The sequence below is a fragment of the Aegilops tauschii genome, chromosome 4 (assembly GCF_002575655.3).
Source record: "Aegilops tauschii subsp. strangulata cultivar AL8/78 chromosome 4, Aet v6.0, whole genome shotgun sequence".
NCBI classification, from domain to species: domain Eukaryota; kingdom Viridiplantae; phylum Streptophyta; class Magnoliopsida; order Poales; family Poaceae; genus Aegilops; species Aegilops tauschii.
In genome coordinates, this window is record NC_053038.3 from 248179572 (window position 1) to 248207383 (window position 27812).

The 27812-nt window shown below is 44.0% G+C and overlaps 1 protein-coding gene and 1 pseudogene across 1 annotated transcript; one reads left to right on the plus strand and one right to left on the minus strand.

The window, feature by feature from the left end:
• Positions 1–9251: 9251 nt before the first annotated feature.
• LOC109774638 (uncharacterized) lies at positions 9252–26800 on the plus strand. Its single transcript, XM_020333382.2, has 9 exons — positions 9252–9481; positions 10314–10419; positions 12214–12476; positions 22018–22123; positions 22247–22555; positions 22652–22716; positions 22798–22922; positions 25320–25562; positions 26432–26800. The coding sequence occupies exons 1-9, from the start codon at positions 9372–9374 to the stop codon at positions 26452–26454; spliced, it is 1350 nt and encodes a 449-aa protein (XP_020188971.1). The 5' UTR covers positions 9252–9371; the 3' UTR covers positions 26455–26800.
• On the minus strand, positions 16815–19919 carry LOC141021282 (uncharacterized; annotated as a pseudogene).
• Positions 26801–27812: the final 1012 nt, after the last annotated feature.

The following is a 27812-nucleotide window of genomic DNA, read 5'->3' on the forward strand; positions in this document are numbered from 1 at the left end:
GCATATGAGGCACCCTTAATTCCACTTTTTGTAGTTTTCTTTTATAGACTAAACTAGTGATAAAACAAGAAACTAAAAGATTCGATTGCAAGATCTAAAGATATACCTTCAAGCACTCACCTCCCCGGCAACGACGCCAGAAAAGAGCTTGATGTCTACTACACAACCTTCTTCTTGTAGACGTTGTTGGGCCTCCAAGTGCAGAGGTTTGTAGGACAGTAGCAAGTTTCCCTCAAGTGGATGACCTAAGGTTTATCAATCCGTGGGAGGCGTAGGATGAAGATGGTCTCTCTCAAACAACCCTGCAACCAAATAACAAAGAGTCTCTTGTGTCCCCAACACACCCAATACAATGGTAAATTGTATAGGTGCACTAGTTCGGCGAAGAGATGGTGATACAAGTGCAATATGGATGGTAGATATAGGTTTTGTAATCTTAAAATATAAAAACAGCAAGCTAACTAATGATAAAAGTGAGCGTAAACGGTATTGCAATGCTAGGAAACAAGGCCTAGGGTTCATACTTTCACTAGTGCAAGTTCTCTCAACAATAATAACATAATTGGATCATATAACTATCCCTCAACATGCAACAAAGAGTCACTCCAAAGTCACTAATAGCGGAGAACAAACGAAGAGATTATGGTAGGGTACGAAACCACCTAAAAGTTATCCTTTCTGATCTATCTATTCAAGGGTCCGTAGTAAAATAACACGAAGCTATTCTTTCCGTTCGATCTATCATAGAGTTCGTACTAGAATAACACCTTAAGACACAAATCAACCAAAACCCTAATGTCACCTAGATACTCCAATGTCACCTCAAGTATCCGTGGGCATGATTATACGATATGCATCACACAATCTCAGATTCATCTATTCAAACCAACACAAAGTACTTCAAAGAGTGCCCCAAAGTTTCTACCGGAGAGTCAAGACGAAAACGTGTGCAAATCCCCTATGCATAGGTTCATGGGCGGAACCCGCAAGTTGATCACCAAAACATACTTCAAGTGAGTCACGTGATATCCCATTGTCACCACAGATACGCACGGCAAGACATACATCAAGTTTTCTCAAATCATTAAAGACTCAATCCGATAAGATAACTTCAAAGGGAAAACTCAATCCATTACAAGAGAGTAGAGGGGGAGAAGAAACATAAGATCCAACTATAATAGCAAAGCTTGCGATACATCAAGATCGTGCTAAATCAAGAACACGAGAGAGAGAGAGAGAGATCAAACACATAGCTACTGGTACATACCCTCAGCCCCGAGGGTGAACTACTCCCTCCTCGTCATGGAGAGCACCGGGATGATGAAGATGGCCACCGTTGAGGGTTCCCCCTTTGGCAGGGTGCCGGAACAGGGTCCCGATTGGGTTTTGGTGGCTACAGAGGCTTGCGGTGGCGGAACTCCCGATCTATTCTGTTCCCCGAAGGTTTTAGGGTATATGGATATATATAGGCGGAAGAAGTAAGTCAGGGGAGCCACGAGGGGCCCACGAGGGTGGAGGGCGCGCCCCCTGCCTCGTGCCTCCCTCGTTGCTTTCTTGACGTGGACTCTAAGTCTCCCGAGTTGCTTTCCTTCCAAAAATTACTTATCCAGAAGGTTTCATTCCGTTTTGACTCTGTTTGATATTCCTTTTCTTCGAAACACTGAAACAAGGGAAAAAACAGGAACTGGTACTGGGCTCTGGGTCAATAGGTTAGTCCCAAAAATCATATAAAAGTGCATAGTAAAGCCCATAAAACATCCAAGATGGATAATATAATAGCATGAATACTTCATAAATTATAGATACGTTGGAGACGTATCAAGAACTCATGAGTGATGCCTAATGTATCGAAGTAAAGGTCGAGGCCGGTGTTCTTGAACTCAGTGCCGTTGTCACTCCTGATGTGCTTGATCTTGACGCCATAGTTGTTCATGGCACGGTTGGCGAAGCGTCTGAAGACATCCTGCACTTTAGTCTTGTAGAGAATTATTTGCACCCACGTATATCTTGAATAATCATCAACAATGACGAAACCATAGAGACAAGCAGTAGTAGTAAGAGTAGAGTAGTGAGTAGGGCTAAATAAGTCCATGTGTAGCAGCTCGAAGGGTTGAGATGTCGTCATGATTGTCTTCGAGGGATGCTTGGCCCTTGTCATCTTTCCAGCTTCGCAGGCACCGCACAAGTGATCCTTCTTGAACTTGACGCCCTCGATGCCTATGACATGCTTCTTCTTTGCGAGAGTGTGTAAGTTCCTCATGCCAGCATGCCCTAGCCTCCGATGCCAGTGCCAACACTCTGAAGCTTTTGCTAGAAGACATACGGCAAGCTGTGGTCCTGCTGAGAAATCTACCATGTACAGATCATCTTTCCGGTACCCTTCAAAGACTAGAGACTTGTCAGATTCCATTAGTACAAGGCAACGATATTTTCCAAATATCACAATCATGTTCAAGTCACAAAGCATTGAGACAGACATTAAGTTGAAACCAAGGGATTCAACAAGCATCACTTTATCCATGTGCTGATCCTTTGAGATTGCAACTCTACCTAGACCCAATACCTTGCTTTTACCAGTGTCAGCAAATGTGATGTGACTCTTGTCAGATGGACGTAAGGTTGAGTCCATGAGAAGACTTCGATCACCAGTCATATGATTAGTGCATCCGCTGTCCATAATTCATTCTGAAGCATGAGGTGTCATACCCTACAGTACAGTTAGGGGGATAGGCTTCACCAAGAGTATTGTGAAGCATAAACATTAGATGGGCAAGAGGATTATCAAAGCTCAGATCAAGATTAGTACTGATAGGATGATTGGCAAGCGATTCAGGAACAAAATACATAGTAAGACCATTTGGGCATTTGATCTTGCGCCCTACAAGATGTTTTAGGTCCCCAGCAATAGCATCAGGCGCCTTTGATTTCTGGCTGGAGACCTTTCCCTGCAAAATAAAGTTAATTCTTCTTAACCACCCACATCTTCAGGGGTGGCTCAGAAGCAATGAGTCTAAGTGCAGCATTTGAGAACTTCGGCTTTGGAGCCCTAGCAAATAGCCTTGCAGGAGGTGAATAGTACTCATATGAATAAGCAGAAAAGTTCTTAGTTTTATGAACATAGCGGTTTGAAGAAACACGCTCATATTCGTAAGTCTGAGTATGGTTTCCCTGCAAAACATTGGCGTTAGGGTGACTCAGGTGAGTCATGTATCTGTATGAAGCCTTTGGACCATATGAAGCCTTTGGTCTGGGATTTGTCTTCTTCCCAGGTGATGTCATGATGACGTTCACGGGAAGATTCCCAAGACAACTTTTGGGAACCCAGATCTTCTTCATAGGTGGCCCATTCCTGCAGTTAGTACCAATATACCTGGCAAACACTTCACCATTCTGATTCTTAAACAGTTTATAGTTTGCATCAAAGGATTCATCAATGATAATAGGGTTAGCACAAGTGAAGCCAGATAAGGTGGATGGATCCACTGAAGATCCCTTTGCAGCAACCCATGTGGTTTTGGGGTACTACTCTGGCTTCCAGTAGGAGCCATCAACATTCATTTTCCTCTCGAACCCAACACCCTCTTTCCTAGGGTTTCGGTTCAGAATCTGCTTTTTGAGGACATCACACAGTGTCTGATGCCCTTTGAGACTTTTGTACATCCCTGTTTCAAGCAATGTCTTCAACCTAGCATTTTCATCAGCAATAGTAGTGGTGTCCTCAACAGAGGGGTTAGTTACCACATCAACAGTTGAAGATATTGCAACAGTAGCAACAGTACAACATTCAGCAACAGAAGTAGCGTTATCATGCTCAAGGCATTTTAGACATGGTGGTTCAAATCCTTCCTGAGCGGAGCTGATCTGTTGAGCGCGAAGTGACTCATTCTCTTTTTCAAGATCTTCATGAGCCGCTCTCAATTTCTCAACCTCTTGCTTCCTTTGAATATAATCATAGGAAAGCTTTTCATGAGTGGTTGAGAGCGTTTCATGACGACTTTCAAGTTCCTGATACTTAACATGAAGATTTTTTATGTCTTCAATTAAGGACTGAGAACGGGTCATTTCTGCGTCCAACAGGTCATCGCTTTTGTCTAACAGTTTTTGAGTATGTTCTATAGCTTTCTGTTGTTCAGTTGCAATTTTAGCAAGTGTTTTGTAGCTGGGTTTGGATTCACAATTAGAGTCATCTTCACTTGATGTTTGAAAGTAAGCATCGCGTGATTTTACTTTGGCACCGCGTGCCATGAAGCAGTAGGTGGGAGCAGAGCCGTCCTTGTCATTAGCATCAGCGTTGGTGACGGGGTCATTGTCTTCAGTGTTGAAGATAGACTTGGCAACGTAGGCTATAGCTAGAGCCAGACTTGCAACGCGAGGGTCGGACTCCTCCTCAGACTCCACCTCCGCCTCCTCAGAAGCAGACTCCTCCTCTGAATCCATCTCCTTGCCAGCAAAAGCACGAGCCTTGCCAGATGAGCTCTTCTTATGAGATGAAGACTTGGATGAGGACTTGGAAGAAGACTTTGAGGATTTCTTCTTCTTCTTGTCATCCGAATCATATTCCTTGCTCTTCTTCTTCTTGTTGTTCTCATTGTCCCACTGTGGACACTCAGAGATGTAGTGTCCAGGTTTCTTGCACTTGTGACATGTTCTCTTCTTGTAGTCATGAGTGGAAGCTTCATCATTTCTTGAGCTAGATCGTGAAGACTTTCTGAAGCCCTTCTTCTTAGTGAACTTCTAGAACTTCTTCACAAGCATAGCAAGTTCCTTTCCAATGTCTTCAGGATCATCAGAACTGCAGTCAGATTCTTCTTCAGATGAGGAAACAGCTTTTGCCTTCAAGGCGCGAGTTCGGCCATAGTTGGGACCATAGATATCTCTTTTCTCAGATAGCTGGAACTCATGTGTGTTGAGCCTCTCAAGTATGGCAGACGGATCGAGTGTCTTGAAGTCAGGGCGTTCTTGTATCATCAGGGCAAGGGTGTCGAATGAGCTGTCAAGTGATCTCAGCAGTGTCTTGACGATTTCATGCTTGGTGATCTCAGTGGCGCCGAGAGCACGAAGCTCATTTGTGATGTCAGTGAGGCGATCAAACATGAGCTGGACATTCTCATTGTCGTTTCTCTTGAAGCGGTTGAAGAGGTTGCGAAGAACACTGATCCTTTGACCTCTCTGAGTTGAGACGCCTTCATTGACCTTGGAGAGCCAGTTCCAGACTAGCTTCGACGTTTCCAGAGCACTCACACGGCCATACTGTCCTTTGGTCAGATGACCACAGATGATGTTCTTGGCAATAGAATCCAGTTGAATGAACTTCTTGACATCAGCACGGGTGACACCTTCACCAGTCTTGGGAACGCCATTCTTGACGACATACCAGAGGTCAACATCAATGGCTTCAAGATGCATGCGCATCTTATTCTTCCAGTAGGGATATTCAGTTCCATCGAAGACGGGGCAAGCAGCGGAGACTTTGATTATCCCTGCAGTCGACATAGCTAAAACTCCAGGTGGTTAAACCGAATCACACAGAACAAGGGAGTACCTTGCTCTGATACTAGTTGAAAGTGATAGTTATCGACTAGAGGGGGGTGAATAGGCGATTTTTATGAAAGTCTTCAAAACATGATAGTTTCGAAGACAAACAATAGAAATTAACCTATTGATATGCAGCGGAAGGTAGACTACACTAAGCAAGCCATAGCCAAGTATTCAATGAAGTGAAAGCACGAAGACTAATAGCAGCTAGGTAGTAAAGATCAGGATGGAAGATAGTATGAAGCCAAACAATTATAGTAGTCACACAATGAAGTCAAACAGGTAGTGCAAGCAGGCAATGACTTCACGAAGACAAACTGTAAGTAAAGAGAGGGAGAGGATAGAACCAGTCATTTGTTGAGGACACAGGATTTGTTGGACCAGTTCCAGTTGCTGTGACAACTGTACGCCTGGTTAGGGAGGCTGAGATTCAACTCAGAAGACCACGTCTTCACCTTATTCCCCTTGAGCTAAGGACACCCAGTCCTTGCCCAATCACTCTGGTAAGTCTTCAAGGTAGACTTCCAAACCTTCACAGACTTTGTTCACCAGCGATACACAATGACTCTTGGATGCTCAGAACGCGACGCCTAACCGGTTGGAGGATTCACAGTCCTCAAGTGTAACAAGTCTTCAGGTCACGCGGACAGAAAGACTTCAGTGATGCCTAACACTCTTTGGCTCTGGGTGTTTGGGCTTTGTCCTCGCAAGGATTTCTCTCTCTCTTAAAAGCTTCGAAGGTGGGTTGCTCTCAAACGACAAAAGCCGTGCACTAACTCTGAGCAGCCACCAATTTATGGTGTAGGGGGTGGGCTATTTATAGCCACTAGGCAACCCGACCTGATTTGTCCGAAATGACCATGGGTCACTCAGAAACTGACATGTGTTCCAACGGTCAGATTTCAAACACACGCGGCAGCTTGACTTGGGCTACAAGTAAAGCTGACTCATCCAGCTCTGGATAAGATTTGCTCTCATTGTCTTCGCTCAAAGACATAGGATTTTGGTTGAGCATCACTTCAGTCACTCTGACTTTGTTCACTGGGACCCCACTTAATAGTACGGTTGTTCCTATGACTCAACAAAGAAGAAAAGGAAACAACTAAGTCTTCGTGCTCCATAGTCTTCACGCAATGTCTTCTCTTGTCATAGTCTTCAATGTGAATATCTTCACATACCACCATTGTCTTCAATGTCTTCATACATTTTTAGGAGTCATCTCCGGTAGGTAAACCGAATCAATGAGGGACTACTACCTGTGTTATCCTGCAATTCTCACAAACACATTAGTCCCTCAACCAGGTTTGTCGTCAATACTCCAAAACCAACTAGGGGTGGCACTAGATGCACTTACACATACTAATCATCTATAGAGCTGTGTTCAGTTCCAAATCTGTTTTCTTATATTATCAAATATAAAATCCTGCCTATGTTTTCCCATTGTAACTCTAGATAAAGCCACACACGATTAGATAAACTTCATAATCTTACTGCTTGTTTGCAGATGCTCCCAGTCAAACAGGAGGAACTCGGCGGTACCAATGATGTTGACATCAACCATATGACTCAGGCTCACGCCAATAGTTATCGCTATGGTAACTGTGTTATTCCAATTCTAGATAATTCACATCATACCACCCAAGCTTAATACCCCTTGTTGGGGATATGACTATTGAATATGACCCGCCCAGGAGAGCCCGGGTTATCCCAAGGGCGATTCATAAACCATGCCCGTGAATATCTTGAAGATGGTGGTTCATGTAATAGGCTCGTTCAAGGGCCCAAAACCCAAAGACGGCTTAAGGCCCGTGAGTATAACCCGTCATGTATATGTGACTTGTGTTGTAAGGCATGTAAGATAAGTTACCGAGCCAGACACGTTTGTATGAGCCGGCCGGGACTCTGTAAACTGCGGGGCGTCAACCCGTGTATATAAGGGGACGACCCGACAGCGGCTTAGGGCAAGAGACAACAGATCGAAAGCCAGGCCAAGCGTATTCGCTCCCTAGTAATCGAAACCCTAGCAATACCACCTCAAACTGGGTTAGGCTTTTACCTTCACCGCAAGGGGCCGAACCAGTATAAACTCCTCGCGTCCTTTGTCCCGTTTTAACCCCTTTAAGCTAACCACGTCGCTATGGCTCCACAACTAAGTCCTTTCACTAGGACATCCGCCGTGACAATTCCACGACACCCCTTTTACTTGTCATTTATAGAACTGTCGCCCTGCCGCAAGCACAAGCAACACTAGAATATATTCATCGCCCACGCAAGGCCGGGTCAGTCCCAAAGTTCAAAGGGAAAAAATCCATTTGAAAGCTGGAAAATATATTACTCGCAATAAAAACTCTATTACTTGCTTATGAACTCCTCCAACAAATACTAAATACTACTCCATAGTTTTGTGTAAATTGGCAGGCAAGACCGGTGAGCACTACTTATAAGTTCGCTGTCCACTGTGTGTGGGGAAATACAATTAAGCTGTATAACAAAAATGTTCGCAATCTGCGAAATATCATCAAAGACAAGAAAACACCTGGCATGACAGAAACATTTGCTACTGACAGCAAAAGAATGGTAATTTTAAACAAATGCATTCTTGTGTTTCCTACAAGAACATGCCGACAAACTATATACTGAATAACCTTTATCCTCATTTGCAGTACTTTAGCACACACTTTTCTAAGAGAAGCCTCTTCCCGCACATGTATGCTGAGCTACCAATTAGTACATGAGACGGGACCATCAATGTCATGGCTCACTTTATCAAGGGCGTCGACAACAGGGCTACACTCACAAAGAACTGGAGCAGCTTCTTCCATAAGGCAAACATGAAGAAAGGGTGTGCATATGCTTTCGCCTTCAAGTGCACGTCCAAGGGCCTTTGCATGATTGTCTATCCAATCTAAGCAGATCACAATAGTCCTTTGCTACGTAACTTGGTATTACTATAAGTACCTATCGAGACTTTTATATCTGGCATCATTTTGGATCTTATCTAAGAAAATTATGACAATCCTGTCCGTATGACTATCATCAATCCGTACTTATTTTCATATGTTTCCTTCCGTCTCTACATATTTTGATGCACACTCTTTTAATAATTGGCTTACTCTCGCCCTTTACACCATTGACGCAACGGGTTATCTAGTGAAGGAGAGAGGAGGGATGAAGAGTAGAGAGAGTGCGATAATGATGCATCTTGCTCGCGCCTTGTTTCATCCCGCACGCCAGCTTGGAGGGGAGCACTCGACTCTAGGATGTGAAAACTGAAAAGGAGACGAACACCATCTATAGCTAGATAAGGATTAGGCAATGTTGTACTAATATATATACACAGGTTAGGGCACACACGGGCAAACTAAAAAAATGTGTTTCACATCTAGTTTATAAATTATCCTTTTTTATTACATTTTTTTGATATATAAATTATTGCAACTTCACTGATTTAATTTATTGGGTTGAAATGAGTGTTATTTTTTTTCTCCCGTTGCAACGTACGGGCTCTTTTGCTCTTATAAATTATCCTTCCTATTACTTCTTTTCTAGTATATAAATTATTGCAACGTCACTGATTTAATTTATTAGGTTGAAATGAGTGTTATTTTTTTCTCCCGTTGCGGCTCTTTTGCTGGTTAGATAAAAAAAAACTGCAAATATACTTTGCATCTAAAGTTCCGAAAGCACCCTAGGCCTTGGTTGTTGCCTTGCAAAAATATAACTTTGTGCACATCAAGGCAGACGACCGAAGCAGCGGGATAGTCGCGGTTACCACCGAAAGAAGTCCTCACTGCTCCCCGCAAAAAAAAAAAGTCTACCATCACTGCTACCGTCGCATGGAGGCGGACGGCGCCGCCGCCGCCGCCGCCGCGGCTACAAGGGGGAGGGAGGCGGAGATCATGGAGGCCCTCCGCGCCCGCGTCCCCTTCTTCAAGAAGCAGGCCGAGTGAGCGCCTTCTCCACCTCTGCTCGTTTCCCCTTCTCGGACTAGTTGGTTGTGCGGGGTCTATGCCTTCTAGGGTTTTTGTCTGGGCGACGCGCGGCGCGAGTTGCTGTCCGAGGGTTTCGGCGACGGGGATGGGCTGCTTCGGAGTTCGAATTTCAGTCTGTGGCTCGTTGGTGTATGTTCTATTGTTCTGGAACCGAGAGGGTTTTGGTCGTCTGGATTCAATTTAGTCTGTGCGATGATGGTGGTCGAGGCAAATAGATGCAACAGGCTGCATTGATTCTAGGTCCGTCCAGAATGTGGCACAGTACCTGTAGCTCCTAAGATTTAGGTCTTAAGGGGGATGGAAAGGAAACTCTAGGGTTTTATCCTTTAGACAGAGGGAACTGGAACCTCGCGGGCAGTTAATTGTTGTGTACTGCTGGCTTTGTCGATTTTGTGGGCACTTCATTGCTGTGTATGGGCACATGTGTTAGCCAGAGGGAATGGACCTTGGTGTCCTGTAATGCAATGTGCATGGTTGGTTCTTCCTCTCCGCGGTGTTCTGCAAAGCTGTTGCAACTTGCAAGTGCTATACCAAATGCAGCTATTAAAGGTTAGTAAGGGCTAGGAAGCAGATTTCTTGTGAGCAGGCGACACTCGAAGAGATCATGACAACTTAAGGTGTTTCTGTAGACCTGGGTGCGTCGGGTAGTACCATCCATCTATGCTTTCTAGTCTAAAAGTAGAGGCCAGTGTTTTCTTCTTCCTTAAGGAATTTTGGACGATTTGTGCCCTCTTATTTAGCTTGGTCAACGCAGAAGAATATAACACCAATGTTTCCCCTTTTCAGCTATTTGACTCTTGAAGGTGTGAGGAGAACATTGGAGAAGGACATGGATTTGAAGATAAATTCACTTGATCCTCATAAAAAGTTCATTAGGCAATGTGTAGACAAGGTATGATGGATGATAATGTACATGGGCTTTCCGATGATGCAATAATTAACATGGAGAAAATACCACAAGTGCAATTAATGGTTCCATATGTTAACGATATTTTATCTTAACTTTGTTAAATGTTACTTCTAATATTTACGGAAGCTATTGGGCTGAATTATATAAAGGTATCCGTGGCCTTTATTGTTTTTGACTGCATGGAAGGTTAATTGTATTTGTTTATCCGCTAAGAAGCTAGCACTGATTATTTTGCAAATAGTGTATTCTGCAGATCGGCTTATCTTTTGATTAAGAAAATGAAGTTTTTTATCTCGGAATTGTAGACTGTTCCTGCCAAGTCCTTAGTAGGCCGCAGGTGCCAACCTGCCGCCTGCCTAGCTCCTACTCTCTTCAGAGCACTGCAATTTTTTTTCTTATTCCAAAAATGTTATGTCTTACTACAAAAGTAAGCACGGACAATTGTCTCCTATTTAATCTGCATTGTAGTTGGCTAATTTATCTTCTTTTGTAATGCAAAGTTGACTGATTATCTTCAAGATAATAATGTGACTACTTACGTGAATGTGAAAACTGAGTACCCATAACGTATTTAATATCTTGTGAAGACACCATAATAACATTTACTTGATATAACACACACGTCGTAGAACAAGCACTTGAGTCCATTAACCTGTACCTATGACTAGTACTGGTTTGATTGCATGACTAATTCCAAATTTTGATACACGCATGGCTAAGCACTCTAGGCCATGCAGTAATAAGCAGTAGTTTTTATGCTATATCAGATGACTTGTCACTGAGAATGAAATCTGCTTAACTTAAATGCATGGAGATCACCTTTTTCTATTGAATATCAATGAGCAGGAGTCAGGAGGATATTTAGAGATTATCATTCATATGACAAGTTAATAAGTGAGAAATGAATGATGAGGTGCAGTATGTACTCATGCTAGATAAATTTAATTGCACTTGTATAGCTAATATGTTGTTACTTTCAACCGTTAAACCTTTGTGTCCATGATTTTGGTCAATTCGTTGTTGAACTCAAAATTTGTGTGCCCAGATTTTGTAACTGGGGAACTTTAATCATGTATATTTTTTATTTGATAAAATATTGTGATAGTTCAGATGTTAGTTCCCTTAAGTTTTGTTTGGAAGTTTAGAAAATTAGTCCATTAGTATAATACTCCCTCCATTCCAAATTGTTAAATTACTAGTTTTATCCCAATTCTACAGGAAATTGTGCTGATATTTTACAACATCAAATATACTCCCTCCGTTCCCAAATATAAGTCTTTTTAGAGATTCCAACAAGAGACTACATATGGAGCAAAATGAGTGAATCTACACTCTAAAATATGTCTATATACATCCGTATGTTGTAGTCCATAGTGGAATCTCTAAAAAGACTTATATTTAGAACAGAGGGAGTATATACTCCCTCCGTTCCGAATTACTTGTCACAGGTATGGATGTATCTAGATGTATTTTAGTTCTACATACATCTATTTCTACGACGAGTAATTTGGAACGGAGGGAGTAGTATGGAAATATATTTTATGATGGATCTACTAAATTAATTTTGTTTTGTATATGTGGATGTATTTTTCTGTAGACTTGGTAAAAAGAAGTTTGACTTAGGACAAAGGTAGAACTTCATTTAATTTGGAATGGAGGCAGAAGTATTTTTATTTCTTAATTTCAGATAGAACCTGCTAGGTTTGTATTCATCACATATTATTTACTCAGCTTTCTGTAATGTTCACTTTTACTATCCGTTGTGCACGATACCAGGTGTTTTCTGGTTGTGACAATGAGAATACTGATAATGCATCAGAGAGGGCTGAAGCTAAAGTGGATAACTTATCAGAAGATGCCCAACCAATGTTGGGCTCAAACAAAATCTCCTCCAGTCCTGATGAGCAGGGGGCAAGATCCAGTGAAACCGATAAAGACCCGGAGGGGGTGAAAAATCACAGTTCTGGTAGTAATATCACCGAAGCTATGATAAAGAAAGCTATTGACAAAAGGGCTTCCTATTTCAGAGAGAACTCAGAGTATGTCTCCTTAACCTGTCATTGTTAATCTCTGCTGTTACTGTTTTGAAAGCCTTGCGATGGCCAACAATTACTAATATCTCGCTTGAGTATAAGCATCTACCTTTACCTTGTGACATAAGCACATATGCCATCAGAAGTATTGGCGTGAACTAGATAATTTAAAATTGTAAAATTTGCTTCTGGGAGCCTGTAGAAAGTAAAAAGGGGTCAACCATTCCATCTGTGACCTGATTGATTATTTTAGTTGGAAGACATTATTTCGTATTTCCATACCCATCGTGAAATATCTTTTTTTTTGGGGGGGGGGGGGGGGGGTTCATATTGGAGATACAGTTTTCTCTTCCCATGACCAGTAAAAGATAATGTTTCATGAGTAGTAAATAGTTATGTTGCACATTGTCATGCTATAAAGATTTATTTCCGAAATGGGCAATATTACCGTCAGTTGGAACTTGTATATGCAGTGCATAATTTATAGGGCATGTGGGCAGTGTAGTGTCACAGCTGGTGGAAACTTAACTTGGGAACTTGAAAAGGTCAATGAGATTTAGTTGTTTGCGGTGATCTGATTATTTATTAGGAACCGTGATAATAACAGACTATTAAGTGCATAATTGATCCATTGAAAGCTATAAGACAGGTCTTTTATCAAGCATTTGTGATAATAACTAGCATAATACCCATGCGTTGCCACGGGCGACAAACATACGGGAATTGAACATTTGGTCAAAAGGTCATTAATTCTACTTCGCAGATTTTGACCACGATACATGTGCAAGTTTCACAGATTTTTTGTTCAAAAGATGTCCTGCTAAGTAGACAATGGATATAATACCAGACATCTTAATCTTCAATAAAAAACATAGAGGTAAGAAACTCCTACATCTATTGATAAAATAAAACTACAATAAATTAGTCTAATTGAAACTATTATATCATTCCTACAAATTTAGTACTCCAAAATGACACTAATACGAACTTTAACTGTATTCATAAGAAGCGGCTAAGACTGACGAACTTTTTGACCAATACCATTCTGATTCGGGGCATATTGTTAGCTCCTCCCTGGCTGATTCAACCTTGGTGTCTCTTGTATTCTAGTAGACCAGACAAAGTAATCTACACAATGTATTTTAACTGCCAGTGCCAGCGACTCAGTAGTCAAATATCTTACATATAAGGTGAAGACAGTGACTCGGGATACCAAAGCATGCCCATATTTCATCGCATTGACGAAGGTAAGGCAGCAAAAAATGGCCTTGTCTCCAGCTCTGCCCTGATGTATGATAGGCTTCACTACGCTTCTGCTTAATCCTAGGCTCAGTCTCTAGCTCCACTTCCATCGCACTGTCGCTCCGCTGTTAAGATCTGAAACAAAAAAGTAACCCAATCAACGCCTAGCACTGGGTGGTGAGTTATAACATACTTTTCTGCTTGTTCGTACATAAGAATAATATGATCTGTGCAGCTACAACTATGACATGAAGAATCAAGGAGAAAAAGAATGAATCATGTCCATGTTAATTAGCGAGCAGTCTGATGTCTATCAAGTTTGCAACATGTACATGATAAAAGATTTATAGGCAAACACCACAACACAAGATGTAAATTAGCTCTCTCGCAAGTTACCTCAAAGATAAATATCAGCTAAATTAATATGGCCACTCACTCTTAACTCGCTTATCCATGTATAAAAACATCTCCTGTTCATAGCTCACACCGGAGAACTCCTCTGCCCTAAACTGCTAGGCTCCTCCTGGTACACTAATAACACCGTGGGGGCGCCCAAGCCCTAAATGTGTGGATAAGTGTGGCATTGTTGTGGTGCAAACATGGTCAGAAAGCAAGTGGAACACCTACAGTCAATTTGGTGTAGTTGTGCCTATTCATACAAATCCAAAATGAAAGTCTGTTATGAGCACCATAAAGATAAAAATCATCCATAGCATTTCAGTGCATAGTTGCACACTCTTAAAGACAAAAGTTAGTTTCATACAGTGCATTACCTAGGAACACCATTTGGTGTACTGAGCATAATAATTCCAATTTATTCTATGGCTATGAAATGCCTAAAAGTGAGATTGTGACATGAAAGCAAGCACTCAGCAAGGTGATGCCAGTGGCAAGCTCTCTCTGCCACTCCATTGTTGGAGCTTAACTCTTCGAAGCAGCAAAATGAGCAATCTCAAGTTCTCAATGAGCAGGATAGCAACATTTAAGGTGTAGTTGTGCCTATTCATATGCCTGGCATTCACACCATGTTCACTTCGGCATTGAATCCTAAATTGATCAAATTTTAACATGTATCAATTCTTTGCCCTGGTTATTGAGTAACATTTCTCATGATTCACCATTTCTGATGTAATTAGAGAACTGTTGGTACGGGAGGGGAGTGCCTTCAGACGGGATTCCTTCTCGTGTCTGGTGGCTCGCGTGGTTCACTCTTTTTGTGGCGGCTCTCACGGGACAGAGGAGGGGCATCTCTTCTAGGTCAAATCCACTCATGGGCTTGGGCCCAACAGACATATCAAGATGGGCTAGGGCCCATACCGGCAAGGTTTTTGAGTCGCGACTTGGCGAGTCGCCGCGAGCCCTGCGGCTCGGCGTATAGTCGACGAAAGTCGCTGTATAGTCGCGATAAGTCGCTGTATAGTCGCAAGTCGCCCTGATTTTTGGAAAACGACTTGGCGATTAGTCGGCGACTATACAGCGACTAATCAGCGACTCAAAAACCATGCATACTGGTTCAACACTCCCCCTCAAGATGGGTGGTAGATATCTACCATCCCCATCTTGTCACACGCCAAGTTACAGTCCTTTGTTCCCAGTCCCTTTGTCAAGCAGTCTGCAAATTGCTGCCCAGAGCTGACATGTGTAAGGCTGATGATCCCAGCATCAAGTTTCTCTTTAATGAAGACGCGATCAATTTCCACATGCTTCGTCCTATCATGTTGAATTGGGTTATTAGCAATGGCTATAGCTGACTGATTGTCACACCACACCCTCAAGGGTCCCTTACTCAGAAGTTTCAACTCGCACAGCAGGTGCTTCACCCAGAGCATATCACACAACCCTTGGGCTAATGCTCTATACTCAGCTTCTGCTGTTGATCTAGACACAACAGTCTGTTTCTTGTTTCTCCATGACACCAAATTTCCTCCCACAAACACACAGTAGCCTGAAGTTGATCTTCTATCATCTTGACAGCTAGCCCAATCAGAGTCACTATAGCCATCCGCCTCAAGATGTCCACTCTTCACAAACCACCACCCTTTACCCAGAGTCCCCTTCAAGTATCTCAGGATTCTGTGAACAATATCAAGATGTCCACTACTTGGTTCATGCATGTATCTACTCACAACCCCCACGCGCGTACGTAATGTCAGGCCTTGTATGACACAAGTACAATAACCTCCCAACCAGCTTATGATAATCTTCCTTATTCACTAGCTCACCTGATTGTGCTGTCACTTGATGATTTTGTTCAATCGGAGTAGGGGCTGCACGACATCCCATCATGCCCATGTCACTCAAGAGATCCAAGGTGCATTTTCGTTGGCACAAAGATATTCCCTTCTCTGTCCGAGCCACTTCTATGCCAAGGAAGTACTTTAGATTGCCCAAGTCTTTTACCTCAAACTCCTTGCTTAGACAGCCTTTCAATCTCTCTATTTCCTCCTTATCATCTCCAGTGATGATAATGTCATCCACATAAACAGCAAGAATGGTGATCTTCATATCAAAGTGCCTGTAGAACATCGTGTGGTCACCGTTACACTGACCATACCCCATGCCACGGACAGCATGTCTGAACCTATCAAACCATGCCCTCGGTGATTGCTTCAGTCCATACAAGGATTTCTTCAGCCTGCATACCTTCTCCGTGGTCTCTGAAGTACCAAAACCTGGTGGTATCTTCATGTACACTTCTTCCTGCAACTCACCATGCAAGAAGGCATTCTTGACATCTAATTGATGCAATTTCCACCCAAAGTTTGCAGCACAGGAGACCAATATCCTTACCATGTTCATCTTTGCCACGGGAGCAAACGTCTCATCATAGTCAATTCCATAAGTTTGACTATATCCTCTGGCGACCAATCTGGCCTTATACTGTTCCACCTTCCCTTCGGGATTCTGCTTCACTGTATAGATCCACTTACAACTCACTGCTTTCTTTTCTGCCGGCAATGTGGTTAGCACCCAGGTCTTGTTTTTTCTCAGTGCTTCCAACTCCTCTATCATCGCTTCACGCCACTTCGGATCTTGCTTTGCGGCCCTCCAATCCTTTGGGATTGACACAGTTTGAAGAGACGCAACAAACACTCTATAGGAAGGAGACAAAGCCTCATAAGACACATAATTTCCAATGTCATGATCATCAAAAACCTCCGGTGGTAAAGCCTTCTGTGTTGCTTCACGTGTCCCCTTTCGCAATGCAATAGGCAGTTCCACTGTGTCAGATGAGCTTGCACCACTGCGTTGCTGCTCCCCAGGCACTGATTGCTCCCCCTGCACTTGTGGTTGCCGCCGGGAATATACCAGACGAGTCATGCACTTGTGGCACTTGTGGCTGTCGTCGAGAGTACACTAGGGGAGTCTTCTGCCACCGATCTCGAACAGGGAGCTGGAGATTACCAATCTGAATGGAACCCATTGGTGCCTGGACCTGAACCTGCACATCACCATCAGTGAGAGTACCAACTGGAATTGTACCCACAATTGGCTGGACTTGAACCCCCACATCATCATTAGTGTTGGTGTCCACAGAACCCTCCTGAGTGCGAGATACAGCCTTCTCCCCCTCTTGACCATCCTGCACAGAGTGTGAATGGTCAAGCCCTTGAAGCAACACACTTAGATCTGTGGGCTCACCATAGAATGGCTCAGACTCCCTGAAGGTGACATCCATACTGACAAACCTACGCTTCTCAGAGGGACACCAACATGTATACCCCTGTTGACTAGAAGAATAGCCCAGAAAAATACACTTCACTGCTCGCGGATCAAGTTTCCCAACAGAAGGACGATGATCACGAACAAAACAAGTACTGCCAAACAACTTTGAGGGAACAACAAACTTAGTTTCTCCGTATACTAGCTCACACGGCGATTTCATGCCTAGTATTCTTGATGGTGTCCGGTTGATCAGGTATGTGGCTGTCATAACTGCTTCACTCCACAAGAACTTGGGCACATTCATTGTAAACATCAATGACCGAGCAACCTCAAGAATATGTCGATTCTTCCTTTCTGCCACTCCATTCTGAGGAGGGGTGTCTGGGCATGATGTTTGATGAAGAATACCTTGATCAGACAAGAAGGCCCCAAAGGTGTTGTTCACATACTCTATACCATTGTCAGTCCTGATCACCTGCACCTGCACCTGAAATTGATTCTTCATGAAGGCATGGAAATTCTGAAAACAGCTAAACACCTCATCTTTGTGACGCATCAAATAAAGCCAAGTCATACGAGAATAGCAATCGATGAATGTAACAAAGTACTTCATTCCATTCATTGACACAACTGGGCAAGTCCATACATCCGAATGAATCAACACAAACAGGGATATGCTTCTAAGCCCCTTACTCACATATGAGGCTCTTGTGTGTTTGGCATATTCACAAGCATCACATGTCAACTTGCCCTTGCCTATCCCACACATAACATCCGGAAAGATTCTACTCATCTTATCAAAAGATATATGCCCCATCCTACAGTGATGGATCATCACCTCCTTCTCCTTGTCCTCCATAGTCGCAGCACACACCAAGTTCGGCTGCACCTCCTGGTCCATGTACCAGAGCCCCCTATGCCTGGTGCCAGTCCCAACCATCTGCCTCGTCTGTCGCTCCTGAATCACGCAACCGAATTTGTCAAGGATCACACGACAGTCTATGTCATCAACGAGAGCACTGAAAGATACCAAATTGACAGGACAAGCTGGCACATGTAAAACTGAGGATAGGGAGATGGTTGGAGTGCACTTTACTGTACCAATCCCTATGACAGGCTGTTTTGTGCCATCAGCCGTTTGTATAGTGCCCGTGTGAGAAGGGGGATGCTTATTGTAAGACTCGAACACACAGGATTTACTAGCAACATGCTTAGATGCTCCAGAGTCAAGAACCCACTCTGGAGCACTTTCATTAGTAGCAAGAGATGCTCTTTCCAAATTACCTTCATCAGTGGAGGCCCAGTGAGCAAAGTGACCATAGGCAGCATCATCAACATCCTTGCCTTTTGATGTCCCCATGTCTCCTGCAACGGCCATGTGAGCCCTCTGACCCCCCGAGTGTCCTGAGTAGCCACCTCTGCCCCTAGAAGCCTGACCCCGTGAGGTCTGTGAGTATCCACCTCTGCCTCTAGCACTCCTGCCTCTGCCAGTTCCCCCTCTGTTGTATCCCCTGCCTCTGCCACGAGTTGGACATTCCCTCTTCCAGTGTCCCGCCTCCCCACAGATATGACATTTGTTGGGATCTCCCCACTCCATGCGCTCAGTGGCTGCAAATGTCGAAGCTGGCACAACCTTCACGTCTGCATGCTCAAGAGATAGGCGCACCTCCTCTTGAGTCATCGCTGCAATAGCCTCGGCAATGGTAGGCAGACTAGGTGCATCAGGGAAGCCTTCCTGCCATCAAAGCAACCTTTGAGGCCAGCCAAAAGTTTCAGCACATGTCTCCGTGCCATCCATTTGTGCCCTGACTCGATTGAAGCGGCATCATAGAGTTCCAAAGGGTCGCAGTTATCCTGGTCTGCCCATAGAGCCTGCAGTTCTGCCACGTATGCCATCACTGACATGTCATCATCTTGGCGCAGCAACCTAATCTTGTCCTCAATCTGAGCAATGAGCATGACATTGCCCTTGCCAGAGTACTGGGTGTACAGAATCTTCCATATCTCTGCAGGTGTGGATAGCCCCTCCACGGAGCGTCCAATGGAGGGCACCACGGAGTTCAACAACCACACCATAAGTACGGAGTGGATGACCTTCCACCTCTTTCCCTCTGCACTACACTTGTCTCCTGGTTCTGCAACGGTGCCCAGCAAATGTCCATCAAGCTCCTTCTGCTCCACAGCCCACAAAGCCCTCCTGGACCAACTCAAATAATTTGTCGCCCCCTAGCTTCATGTCCAGAGGCGACATTTCAAGTTTCTGAGACACTTCCTGTCGAGGAGCGTTGGCCCCAGAGTTGGACTCTGCGAGGATCTTCGCTAGCTTCTCGAAAGCCTCAGCAAGAGCATTTGGTTCAGCCATCGTTGGTCGGGATAAACAGCAGCAGCAACCCCCAGAATAACACAGTCCAGTTACTCGACAGTAGCAGCTCTCAACGGCAGCAGCCACACCACACTCCCAGCAGCCACACCGCAGCAAGTCCCCAAAAGAAAATTTGAATCCACAGCCTCACGAGCAAGCTGCAGAGACAAGTAGCAACAGCAGACACACCAGCGGTCCAGCCCGAGCACGTCCTAATCCAGATTGAGCTCCCACAAAGTGACAGAGCCACACCTCCTCTGTCGTGCAGCCACAGCACCGCCAGCCGCCTCTGCTCCTAGATCCGCCAGCCGCCTCTGCTCCTGGCTCCGCCGCCGCCGGCCATGCAGCTCCCGCGCCGCCGCGTCACAGCACTGCCGCCTCGCGCGCACGCACACGGCCGCGCCCGCAGCCGCCTCTACCCGCCTGGCCCTGCCACCTCGATGGCGAGCGACTACGCCACTGCCGCCGCCTGATCTGATACCATGTTGGTACGGGAGGGGAGTACCTTCAGACGGGATTCCTTCTTGTGTCTGGTGGCTCGCGTGGTTCACTCTTTGTGGCGGCTCTCACGGGACACAGGAGGAGGGGCACCTCTTCTAGGTCAGATCCACTCATGGGCTTGGGCCCAACAGACATATCAAGATGGGCTAGGGCCCATAGCGGTTCAACAAGAACATATTGTGGAATAAAATGTCATGTGATTCACATATTCAGAGCGAGAATAGGAGGCTAGCAAAATTTCATGCACAGTTCGGTGCCATAATAAAAGCCCCATAATCGGATCACTAAACCTACGGATTGACCATATCTAGTGAACAAGGGTAGACATAGTTTTGCACAAATAAATGGTTGCCATACATGCACATGAAAGGCCCAAACAATATAGGGCCAACCAAATAAAGAAGGGTTGAATCAGCAGTCTCACCATCGTCTCAAGGTTCTTCTACCTACGTCCTTCTCTCACCTCCTCCTGAGCAAACCCACCCCATCCAAATCCATCTCATGCATTGATCGATCTCACTACTAATCATCAAAAACCGAATCCCCACTCTGCCTTGTTGCTATAAATCCCGTTTTCCCTTTCGATTGAGCTCCACAATGATCTAATTTATAAATCAATGTGGTATCCTTGTTTTGCTTTACCACTTTTCCTCGAAACTAACCTATATGAAACCTGGCATGGCCTCCAGATCCTCACCCTTCCAGCCTTCCTGATGATGGCCTTCTACATGGCCTACACAAATCTAATGAAGAAATATGATCAAACTAAAGAACTCCAAAAAAGATCAAAGCATGCGATGCAAGCAGGAGAGATAAATGGCACACATCCGAGCAGCTCACCACATTGGCAATACATCCGATGAACTCACCATAGGAGAGCTCCATGAGGTACTTGGGGACGAAGATGGCGGGTGGGTGCAGCCTGTAGAACCCTGGCGTGGCAACATACATGGGAGGCTGCTCGACATGGCATGCTGCGAGCACCAGCCTATGTCGAAGGCGAGGCTCAGTGTCGGCAAGATGATGCAGGTCTCCAGTCAGCTGATGGAGATGTGTTCCACGGGGTACCCCTCGATTTCTAGCCGCCTTAGGCTTTACGGCTGGGGAGGGGTTTGGAGGAGGAGCAGCCGTGGAGGTCACCACCTCGTCTGACTTGCTCCGAGCGGGATCGAGGGCGAGGGATGAGCTGTCATCGGTGGCGGCCATCTAGGGTACGCCATAGCCAGGAGTGTTGGGCCTCTCAAGTGGGAAGAGGTGAGAGGGAGCCGTCCGACTCATGAGGGATTAAAAACCCAATGGAGGAAAAACCTATTTCACGCGTAAACAAAGGCAGGAGAAAAAAATCGGAACGGAGAAGGTGGGGGAGGGAATCATAGGAGGGAGGAAAACCCTGGAGGCAAGGAAGCGAACGTACCAATTCCCATTTAATAGTAAAGATTGATTGTGTTAGCATTATAAAGTACTCATCTTAAAATGAATTATCAGGTACTGACTATTAATGTACGAGAAATTTTATATCGAGTTTAATTATACACTTCAACATGTCTTGTTCTAATTATGCTTCAGATTTTTTCATACTTTTTAGGCATGTCTATTTTATCTTGGCGAAAGCATGTAGGTTTGTATTTACTTGATTTTGGCTTGAATGCTGGAGTCTGGATTAAATCTAAATGAGGAGAGCATAAGTGACTTTCTACAGAACATTCCAACATCCATTTTACCTGTTTGTAGCGTGTTTGATTATTCAGCATGTATTCACAAAATGAAGCAATGCAGAACTCTTACTCTACTAGGAGTTCGACGGACTTTAGAAGAAGACCTCAAACTTGAGAGGAAAGCTTTGGATGCTTTTAAGGATTTTATTACCAAAGAGTTAGATAGAGTAAGTTTTAAATGTGCATTAGAAACGTGTCTATTTGGTTAGCTCATGTGGTGTGATGCTTGAATTAGCTTTAGCTTAGAAAGACTTTTTTGACTGTGTTTCTCTTATTTTTCTGTATGATAGGTTTTGCAAGAACCTGAAAATGGAACAACGGATCATAGTAAACAGGAGGCTTGCAAGGATGCTGGTCAGAAAACAAGTAAAGGCTCTAAAAGAGCTCGTCAAGACTCTGATACCTCTGAACTAAATAATAGTCATAGTGAGAAGGAAGACAGTGATGAGGATATAAGGCCAATAAAGAGGGGGGCTGAAAAAGGCAGATATATAAAACAGCAGATTTTTTTTGCAAAAAGAGACAATAAAAGTGATAAAGATCAAGGTCAAAATTCTGCAGAAGATAATCCCCTTTCATCTGCTGTGAATGATAAGAAGGTTTTTATTTGTTTTTTATGTTGGGTTCTGGAATACTTGTTCTCTCGATATATTAGCTTTACCGTTTTTATATTTTGATTTGCGCAAAAACAACAGGCAGCTCCAGCCCATGGCAAACGAGTAGAACGTCTTAAGTCAGTAATAAAATCTTGTGGAATGAGGTAATCCTTACTTTGGATACTTGAATGCAAGTTGATGCATTTTCAAATAACGAATTTTACTAATGTGTTATCTTAAACTAGTGTGCCACCTTCTGTGTATCGGAGGGCAAAGCAGGCCCCGGAGAGCAAGCGTGAGGCTTGTTTGATAAAGGAGTTGGAGGATATACTTGAAAAGGAAGGATTGTCTTCACACCCTTCTGAGAAAGGTCCAGTTTGTTGCTGAATTACTTGTAATTATTACGTGCGGAAGCTTCTGTTAGTTGTTTCATTTTCTAAAGTTTATATGGGTAGCAATAGGATGTTAGGTAATCGAATTGTTCTTTGTGGAGAACTCTGCTTGGGTGCAGGATCCAGCGGTGGGTGCACAAGGTTGTGAATCTGCCCACCCGATCCGATTCTCACTTCTACCTTGATTTAGAAAGTGCGGTAATGAGTCTTGTCCCTTGCATCTTAAAACAGAAAAAGGAAAAATTATCGCATGTTCGTCAAAACTATGAACATTATGGAAGGTGTTTGTTCCCAATAATAATATATACTGCATGACTGAATTGTGATGGGATAATCTCGTTCGAACTCTTTTACCTTGGAGAACTCTCCTTGGGTGCAGGATCAAGCGGTGGGTGCACAAGGTTGTGAACCCACGCACACAGATCTGAGTTTCTGCCTTGACTAGCAAAGCGTTCGTTTGTTGCAATGAATAAAAAATAAACCACTACGTGCTCATGAATCTGAGAAACAACTTAGTGTACTTCTTACCACTCAAATGTTGCATCAGTTAGATGCCTTGTATTCTTGAATAGTATCTATGGCGGACCATCTCCAGGTAAATGATGAGTACATTCGATGAGCAAGAAATATATGAGATGCGTCAAAAGCAGCAAGTAATAATGATGATCTAGAAACAGATTCTGGCCAAAAAACAGAGCACGAATGCTTTGCTAGGCTGATGGTCCATTGGTCTTCTGCATCCGTGCCTATACATACCTTTAACCCGTTGTTGGTGCTCTATTGTTCTTCTGAACATTCTTTTCCGGATCACTGACACAAATCATGTTGGCCATCTCCACAAAACACCACCACGGATTTGCCCAAGCAGGTTTGAGCTGAGCTCCCACCATATTTTCCTTTCAATCAAGTCTTGCCTAAATCATCTAAATGCCTGCAAATAAAACATGCATCTTTGGAAACGTTTTTCAACAATTGATAAAACCAAACCAATCTCATGTTAAACCAATTTCTTTCTGTAAATCATTCTAACAAACACATGGCAAGCATATTAAAAGGTATAAATCTCTGCCAAGCATTTTTAGCAAACTCTTGATATGGTAACTTGATGCACTGATAAAACAAACAATAGGGAGGGGCAAGGAACGAGGCAACCTGGGATCTGAGAAGGCTGTTAGTCTAGTCGGCTTCAACAGATGGGATAGCTTCGTGCCTGTCCTCGCCGCCCGTGGCTCTAGGGGAGTCGCGGTTTTGAGGGCTGCTGCTGCTGAGGTAGAACAGAAGGGAGAGTGGCTTCTCCGGCGGGACTCACCGGCTCCGGGGTGGAAGAGCTCTGAAAAATTGAACCTGAGATCGGCTCCAGCCGCTGTGAACATCGGCCATGGCAACTTAGCATGAGGAGGGAGGCACAAAGGTCATGCCATCTCCTGGGCTCACGACGAAGAAGCTGCAAGCCAGGAAGGTGACCTCGTTGGCGTCTTTGGCGGTGAAGGTCACCAAATTCCGAGGAGATGATGGCCATGGGAGGTCGAGGCGCATGAACTTCTCGCGCATCTTCTTGCGGCGGCAGTTTGGAGGTTATCCCGTGAGATGGCGGAGCGATTGCGGTGAGGTACGCCAACTCGCTGTCCACCACCCACCAGTCCGGCTTCATTGCGGCCTATCACAGAGGCTGGGCTTTCCATCTGCGACCATCCAGTGCCACCGGTGACGAAGCCACCTCGGTGGTGTGCCTAATGGCGCTGCGTGTGGATGTGGGAGATGACGAGCGTCTGGCCCTGTGACCCTGTCTTGTTGCGCAACCAATCGAGAGCACGTTCCAGCCTCACCCCGCGGTCCTTCTTTCCCCCTGTGGCCGCCTCCGGTCTACATAAGAGAGCACAGGAGAGTTCTACATAAGAGAAGGGCAGTTGTACTTCGGTGACACGAGGACGCGGGCGTGTATGTTTTTTTTTTCTGTTTCTTTTTTGCCCTAACCGATCATGCATGGAGTTTTTCTCCTGATTTTGCGATGATATTTTTTCTCCCATTTTTTATCATGCGGGGGTAGGAAGGATCTCAGGACAGAAGACAAAACTCTCTCTTTATAGTAAGTAGAGATTTAGGAATAGTGCATTAACGAGTCTTGAATCTTAAAACAGAATAGGAAAACTAGCACGTGTTTCTCAAAACTATGAACACTGTAGAATGTGTTTCCAAATAATAATATATGTGACTGAATTGTGATGGGGTAACCTTGCTCCTGAACTCTTTTAGCTGGTTATGTATATTTTTTCTGTTGTGAGTGCTGCCTGGAGTTAATGTATAGATTACTTGAAGCATGTGTATGTTACATGTAATCAGTTGACTTGCCTAACTGTTATGCATTTTTTAAACAGAAATTAAAGCAGTGAGAAAAAGAAAGGAAAGAGCAAAGGATCTTGAGGGCATAGACATGAGCAATATTATCACGAGTTCTCGTAGGAGAAATGCATCTAGTTTTATACCCCTGCCAGTGCCTAAAATTGAAGCTGATAGTGACAGCGATGATGATGATGATGATGATGGTGAAGAGGAGAATGTGGAGGGTGGAGATAAAGGTGACGACGACGATGCAGAAGCTGGAGATGGATGTGCTGATGGTATGATTCAATAGTTTGTAACATTTGAATTTACTGTCAACAGCATTGCTATTTACAACTTTCTTTACTGTTGTATTGAGGAGAAATATCAATTGTTGTCTACATTAACTTTTTTGCGATGAAGTTTGGAAAAATTGAACTTTGAAAGATATGAACCTGGCAGGCAGCACTAGGTGGTGTTTTAAATGTTTTTATCACTTTGGCACCTATATTTATCTTCTTTTGTATCCTGCAAATAGTATCAAGTTTGATCCTGAAACTTTGTAGTGCCATAGAAGTCAGACATTTTTCAGTTTGAGAATTTCAGGAAACTCCTGCATACATATCCATTTACATCTGTTTTCTGTAGATTCCTACGCTTACTAGTAAAGGAGTGACCATGATTCAAATTGCCTAAAATATGTGTAGCTGTTTGAGCCACACAATCTAATGGAAAAAAAGTAACTTTTTGATTCAAAGGATTTCCATGGGAATTTTGGAGGGTTGAAACCCTTGGGGAATTTTCATGTGCTGGTCCTTTGATTCGTAGGTACTGAATACCATAGGAATTTTTCATAAGGATTCCATTGTACTACATTTCAGCATCGACTCAAACCTGTTGGAAAGGAATCCTTTGCTTTTCCTGTGAAGCAATCAATCAAACCAAATTCTTGTAGGATTCAGATGGACATGACATTGCAATCCTGTATTTTTCCTATTCCTGCATTTTAAGAATCTTGTGAACCAAAGAGGCCCTTAAACATTTTCTTTGTTAGCGGTTAACTATTTTGTCGTTCTCTCATGCTAAATCACCTAATGTAAAGCTTTATGCACTCTCTGAAATGCCCACATCTGTTTCTTACCATAGTGACAATTCTATGCATGTTCAGATGCTGGAAACGGGAGCGATTGACTCTTGCGGCGTTACTACAAGGTAGAAGGAAGTAGTTCTGGCCTTGGCTGGTTCGCTGTGGGCCGGGATTAAGCCAGTTGTTCAGAAGTTACTTTCTGGCATCTTATTTATGCTGCCGTTAATATGGTCCCTACTATATTATTGGCTGGGCATATTTATTAGACTAATACACTAGGCAATCATTGCTGTAGTCCCTTAACCTAATGTATAATATCAGGCGTGTTATCTTGGCAGCTGGCTCAGATTCGTGTTTTCATCTAGTTCGAAAGCTACATCAACATTACGTTTGTTCAATGTGTGTGTGACGCACGAGAAGTCGCATCTTATCAATTTTGAGAAATTGTCATGTCTGGTGCCCACTCGTGATTTTGTCGTGGCTAGGGATTATTCGTTGTAGTCATATTTCGTTTAGTTTTATGGCTGGTCTGATGCAGGCGAGGAGCTCCAATGTTCTAAGTTTCTTTAGCAACAAAACTTCACTGATTAATGACGGCGATATGCAACGGCGCCGCACACTGTGAACTAATCCATTGCAGAACGAACGCAAAAATGCCGAACCCTGTATTCACTAATCAAAAGCAGAGCGCGCGCAAAAATTTATGGCAAATAAGCAAAAGGGCAGGCAGATGCATGCGCATGCATCCTGATTCCAGGGGTCCCATTGCGAGTTTTTTTTTGACGTGGAACACAATGCATTCCAATTAACTAGTGGACACGGCACAATCGTCGGCCACAGCACCATTTACATCTTGGGAAAGATCAGTAAGTCAAATACGTTGGCTGTTGATCAAGGCCCTTGAACCATAACCACCATTTACATCTTGGGGAAGATCAGTAAGCCAAATACGTTGGCTGTTGATCAAGGCCCTTGAACCATAAGGGCATCTCCAATGCTGGGCGCTTGGAGAGGCGCCAGGGATTTTTTCCTGCTGATATCCCGGTCGATGGGCAGTTGGAGCTGTCAAATCCTGGCATCGGACGCCAGCGGGCGCAAAAGGTTGCGTCGAACGCTTCCTTCCTTTTCTCCCTCGCATGCGCCACATAATCAGTTTAATTAGCGTACAATTAGCGTCCATGGTTAGCATCTGGCGTTGGAAGGTCAGGCTCTTAGATTTTTCTAATTTAATACTATTATTTTGTTTCCTTCGTAAGCGCCTGGTCAGGCACCTGGCATTGTAGATGCCCTAACCAGCTAACAAGTGGGCCGGAACATTACATTGACGAGGACAAGCATCTATTCTATAATCTATAAATCCTGCTTGCAGTTTGAACTTTGCTTCACGGAACAGGATGCCAAGAGGTGCACGATCCTAGGTATCTGACCCCAATGCAAGCTTCAGAGGAAGACATTCCGTGAT

Excerpts from the sequence above, each read along its gene's own strand:
- LOC109774638 (XM_020333382.2), top strand. The coding sequence starts at position 9,372 with ATGGAGGCGGACGGCGCCGCCGCCGCCGCCGCCGCGGCTACAAGGGGG. Across the intron at positions 12,477-22,017 it reads TATTTCAGAGAGAACTCAGA|AACTCTTACTCTACTAGGAG; the intron begins GTATGTCTCCTT and ends GAAGCAATGCAG. Across the intron at positions 22,124-22,246 it reads TTACCAAAGAGTTAGATAGA|GTTTTGCAAGAACCTGAAAA; the intron begins GTAAGTTTTAAA and ends TCTGTATGATAG.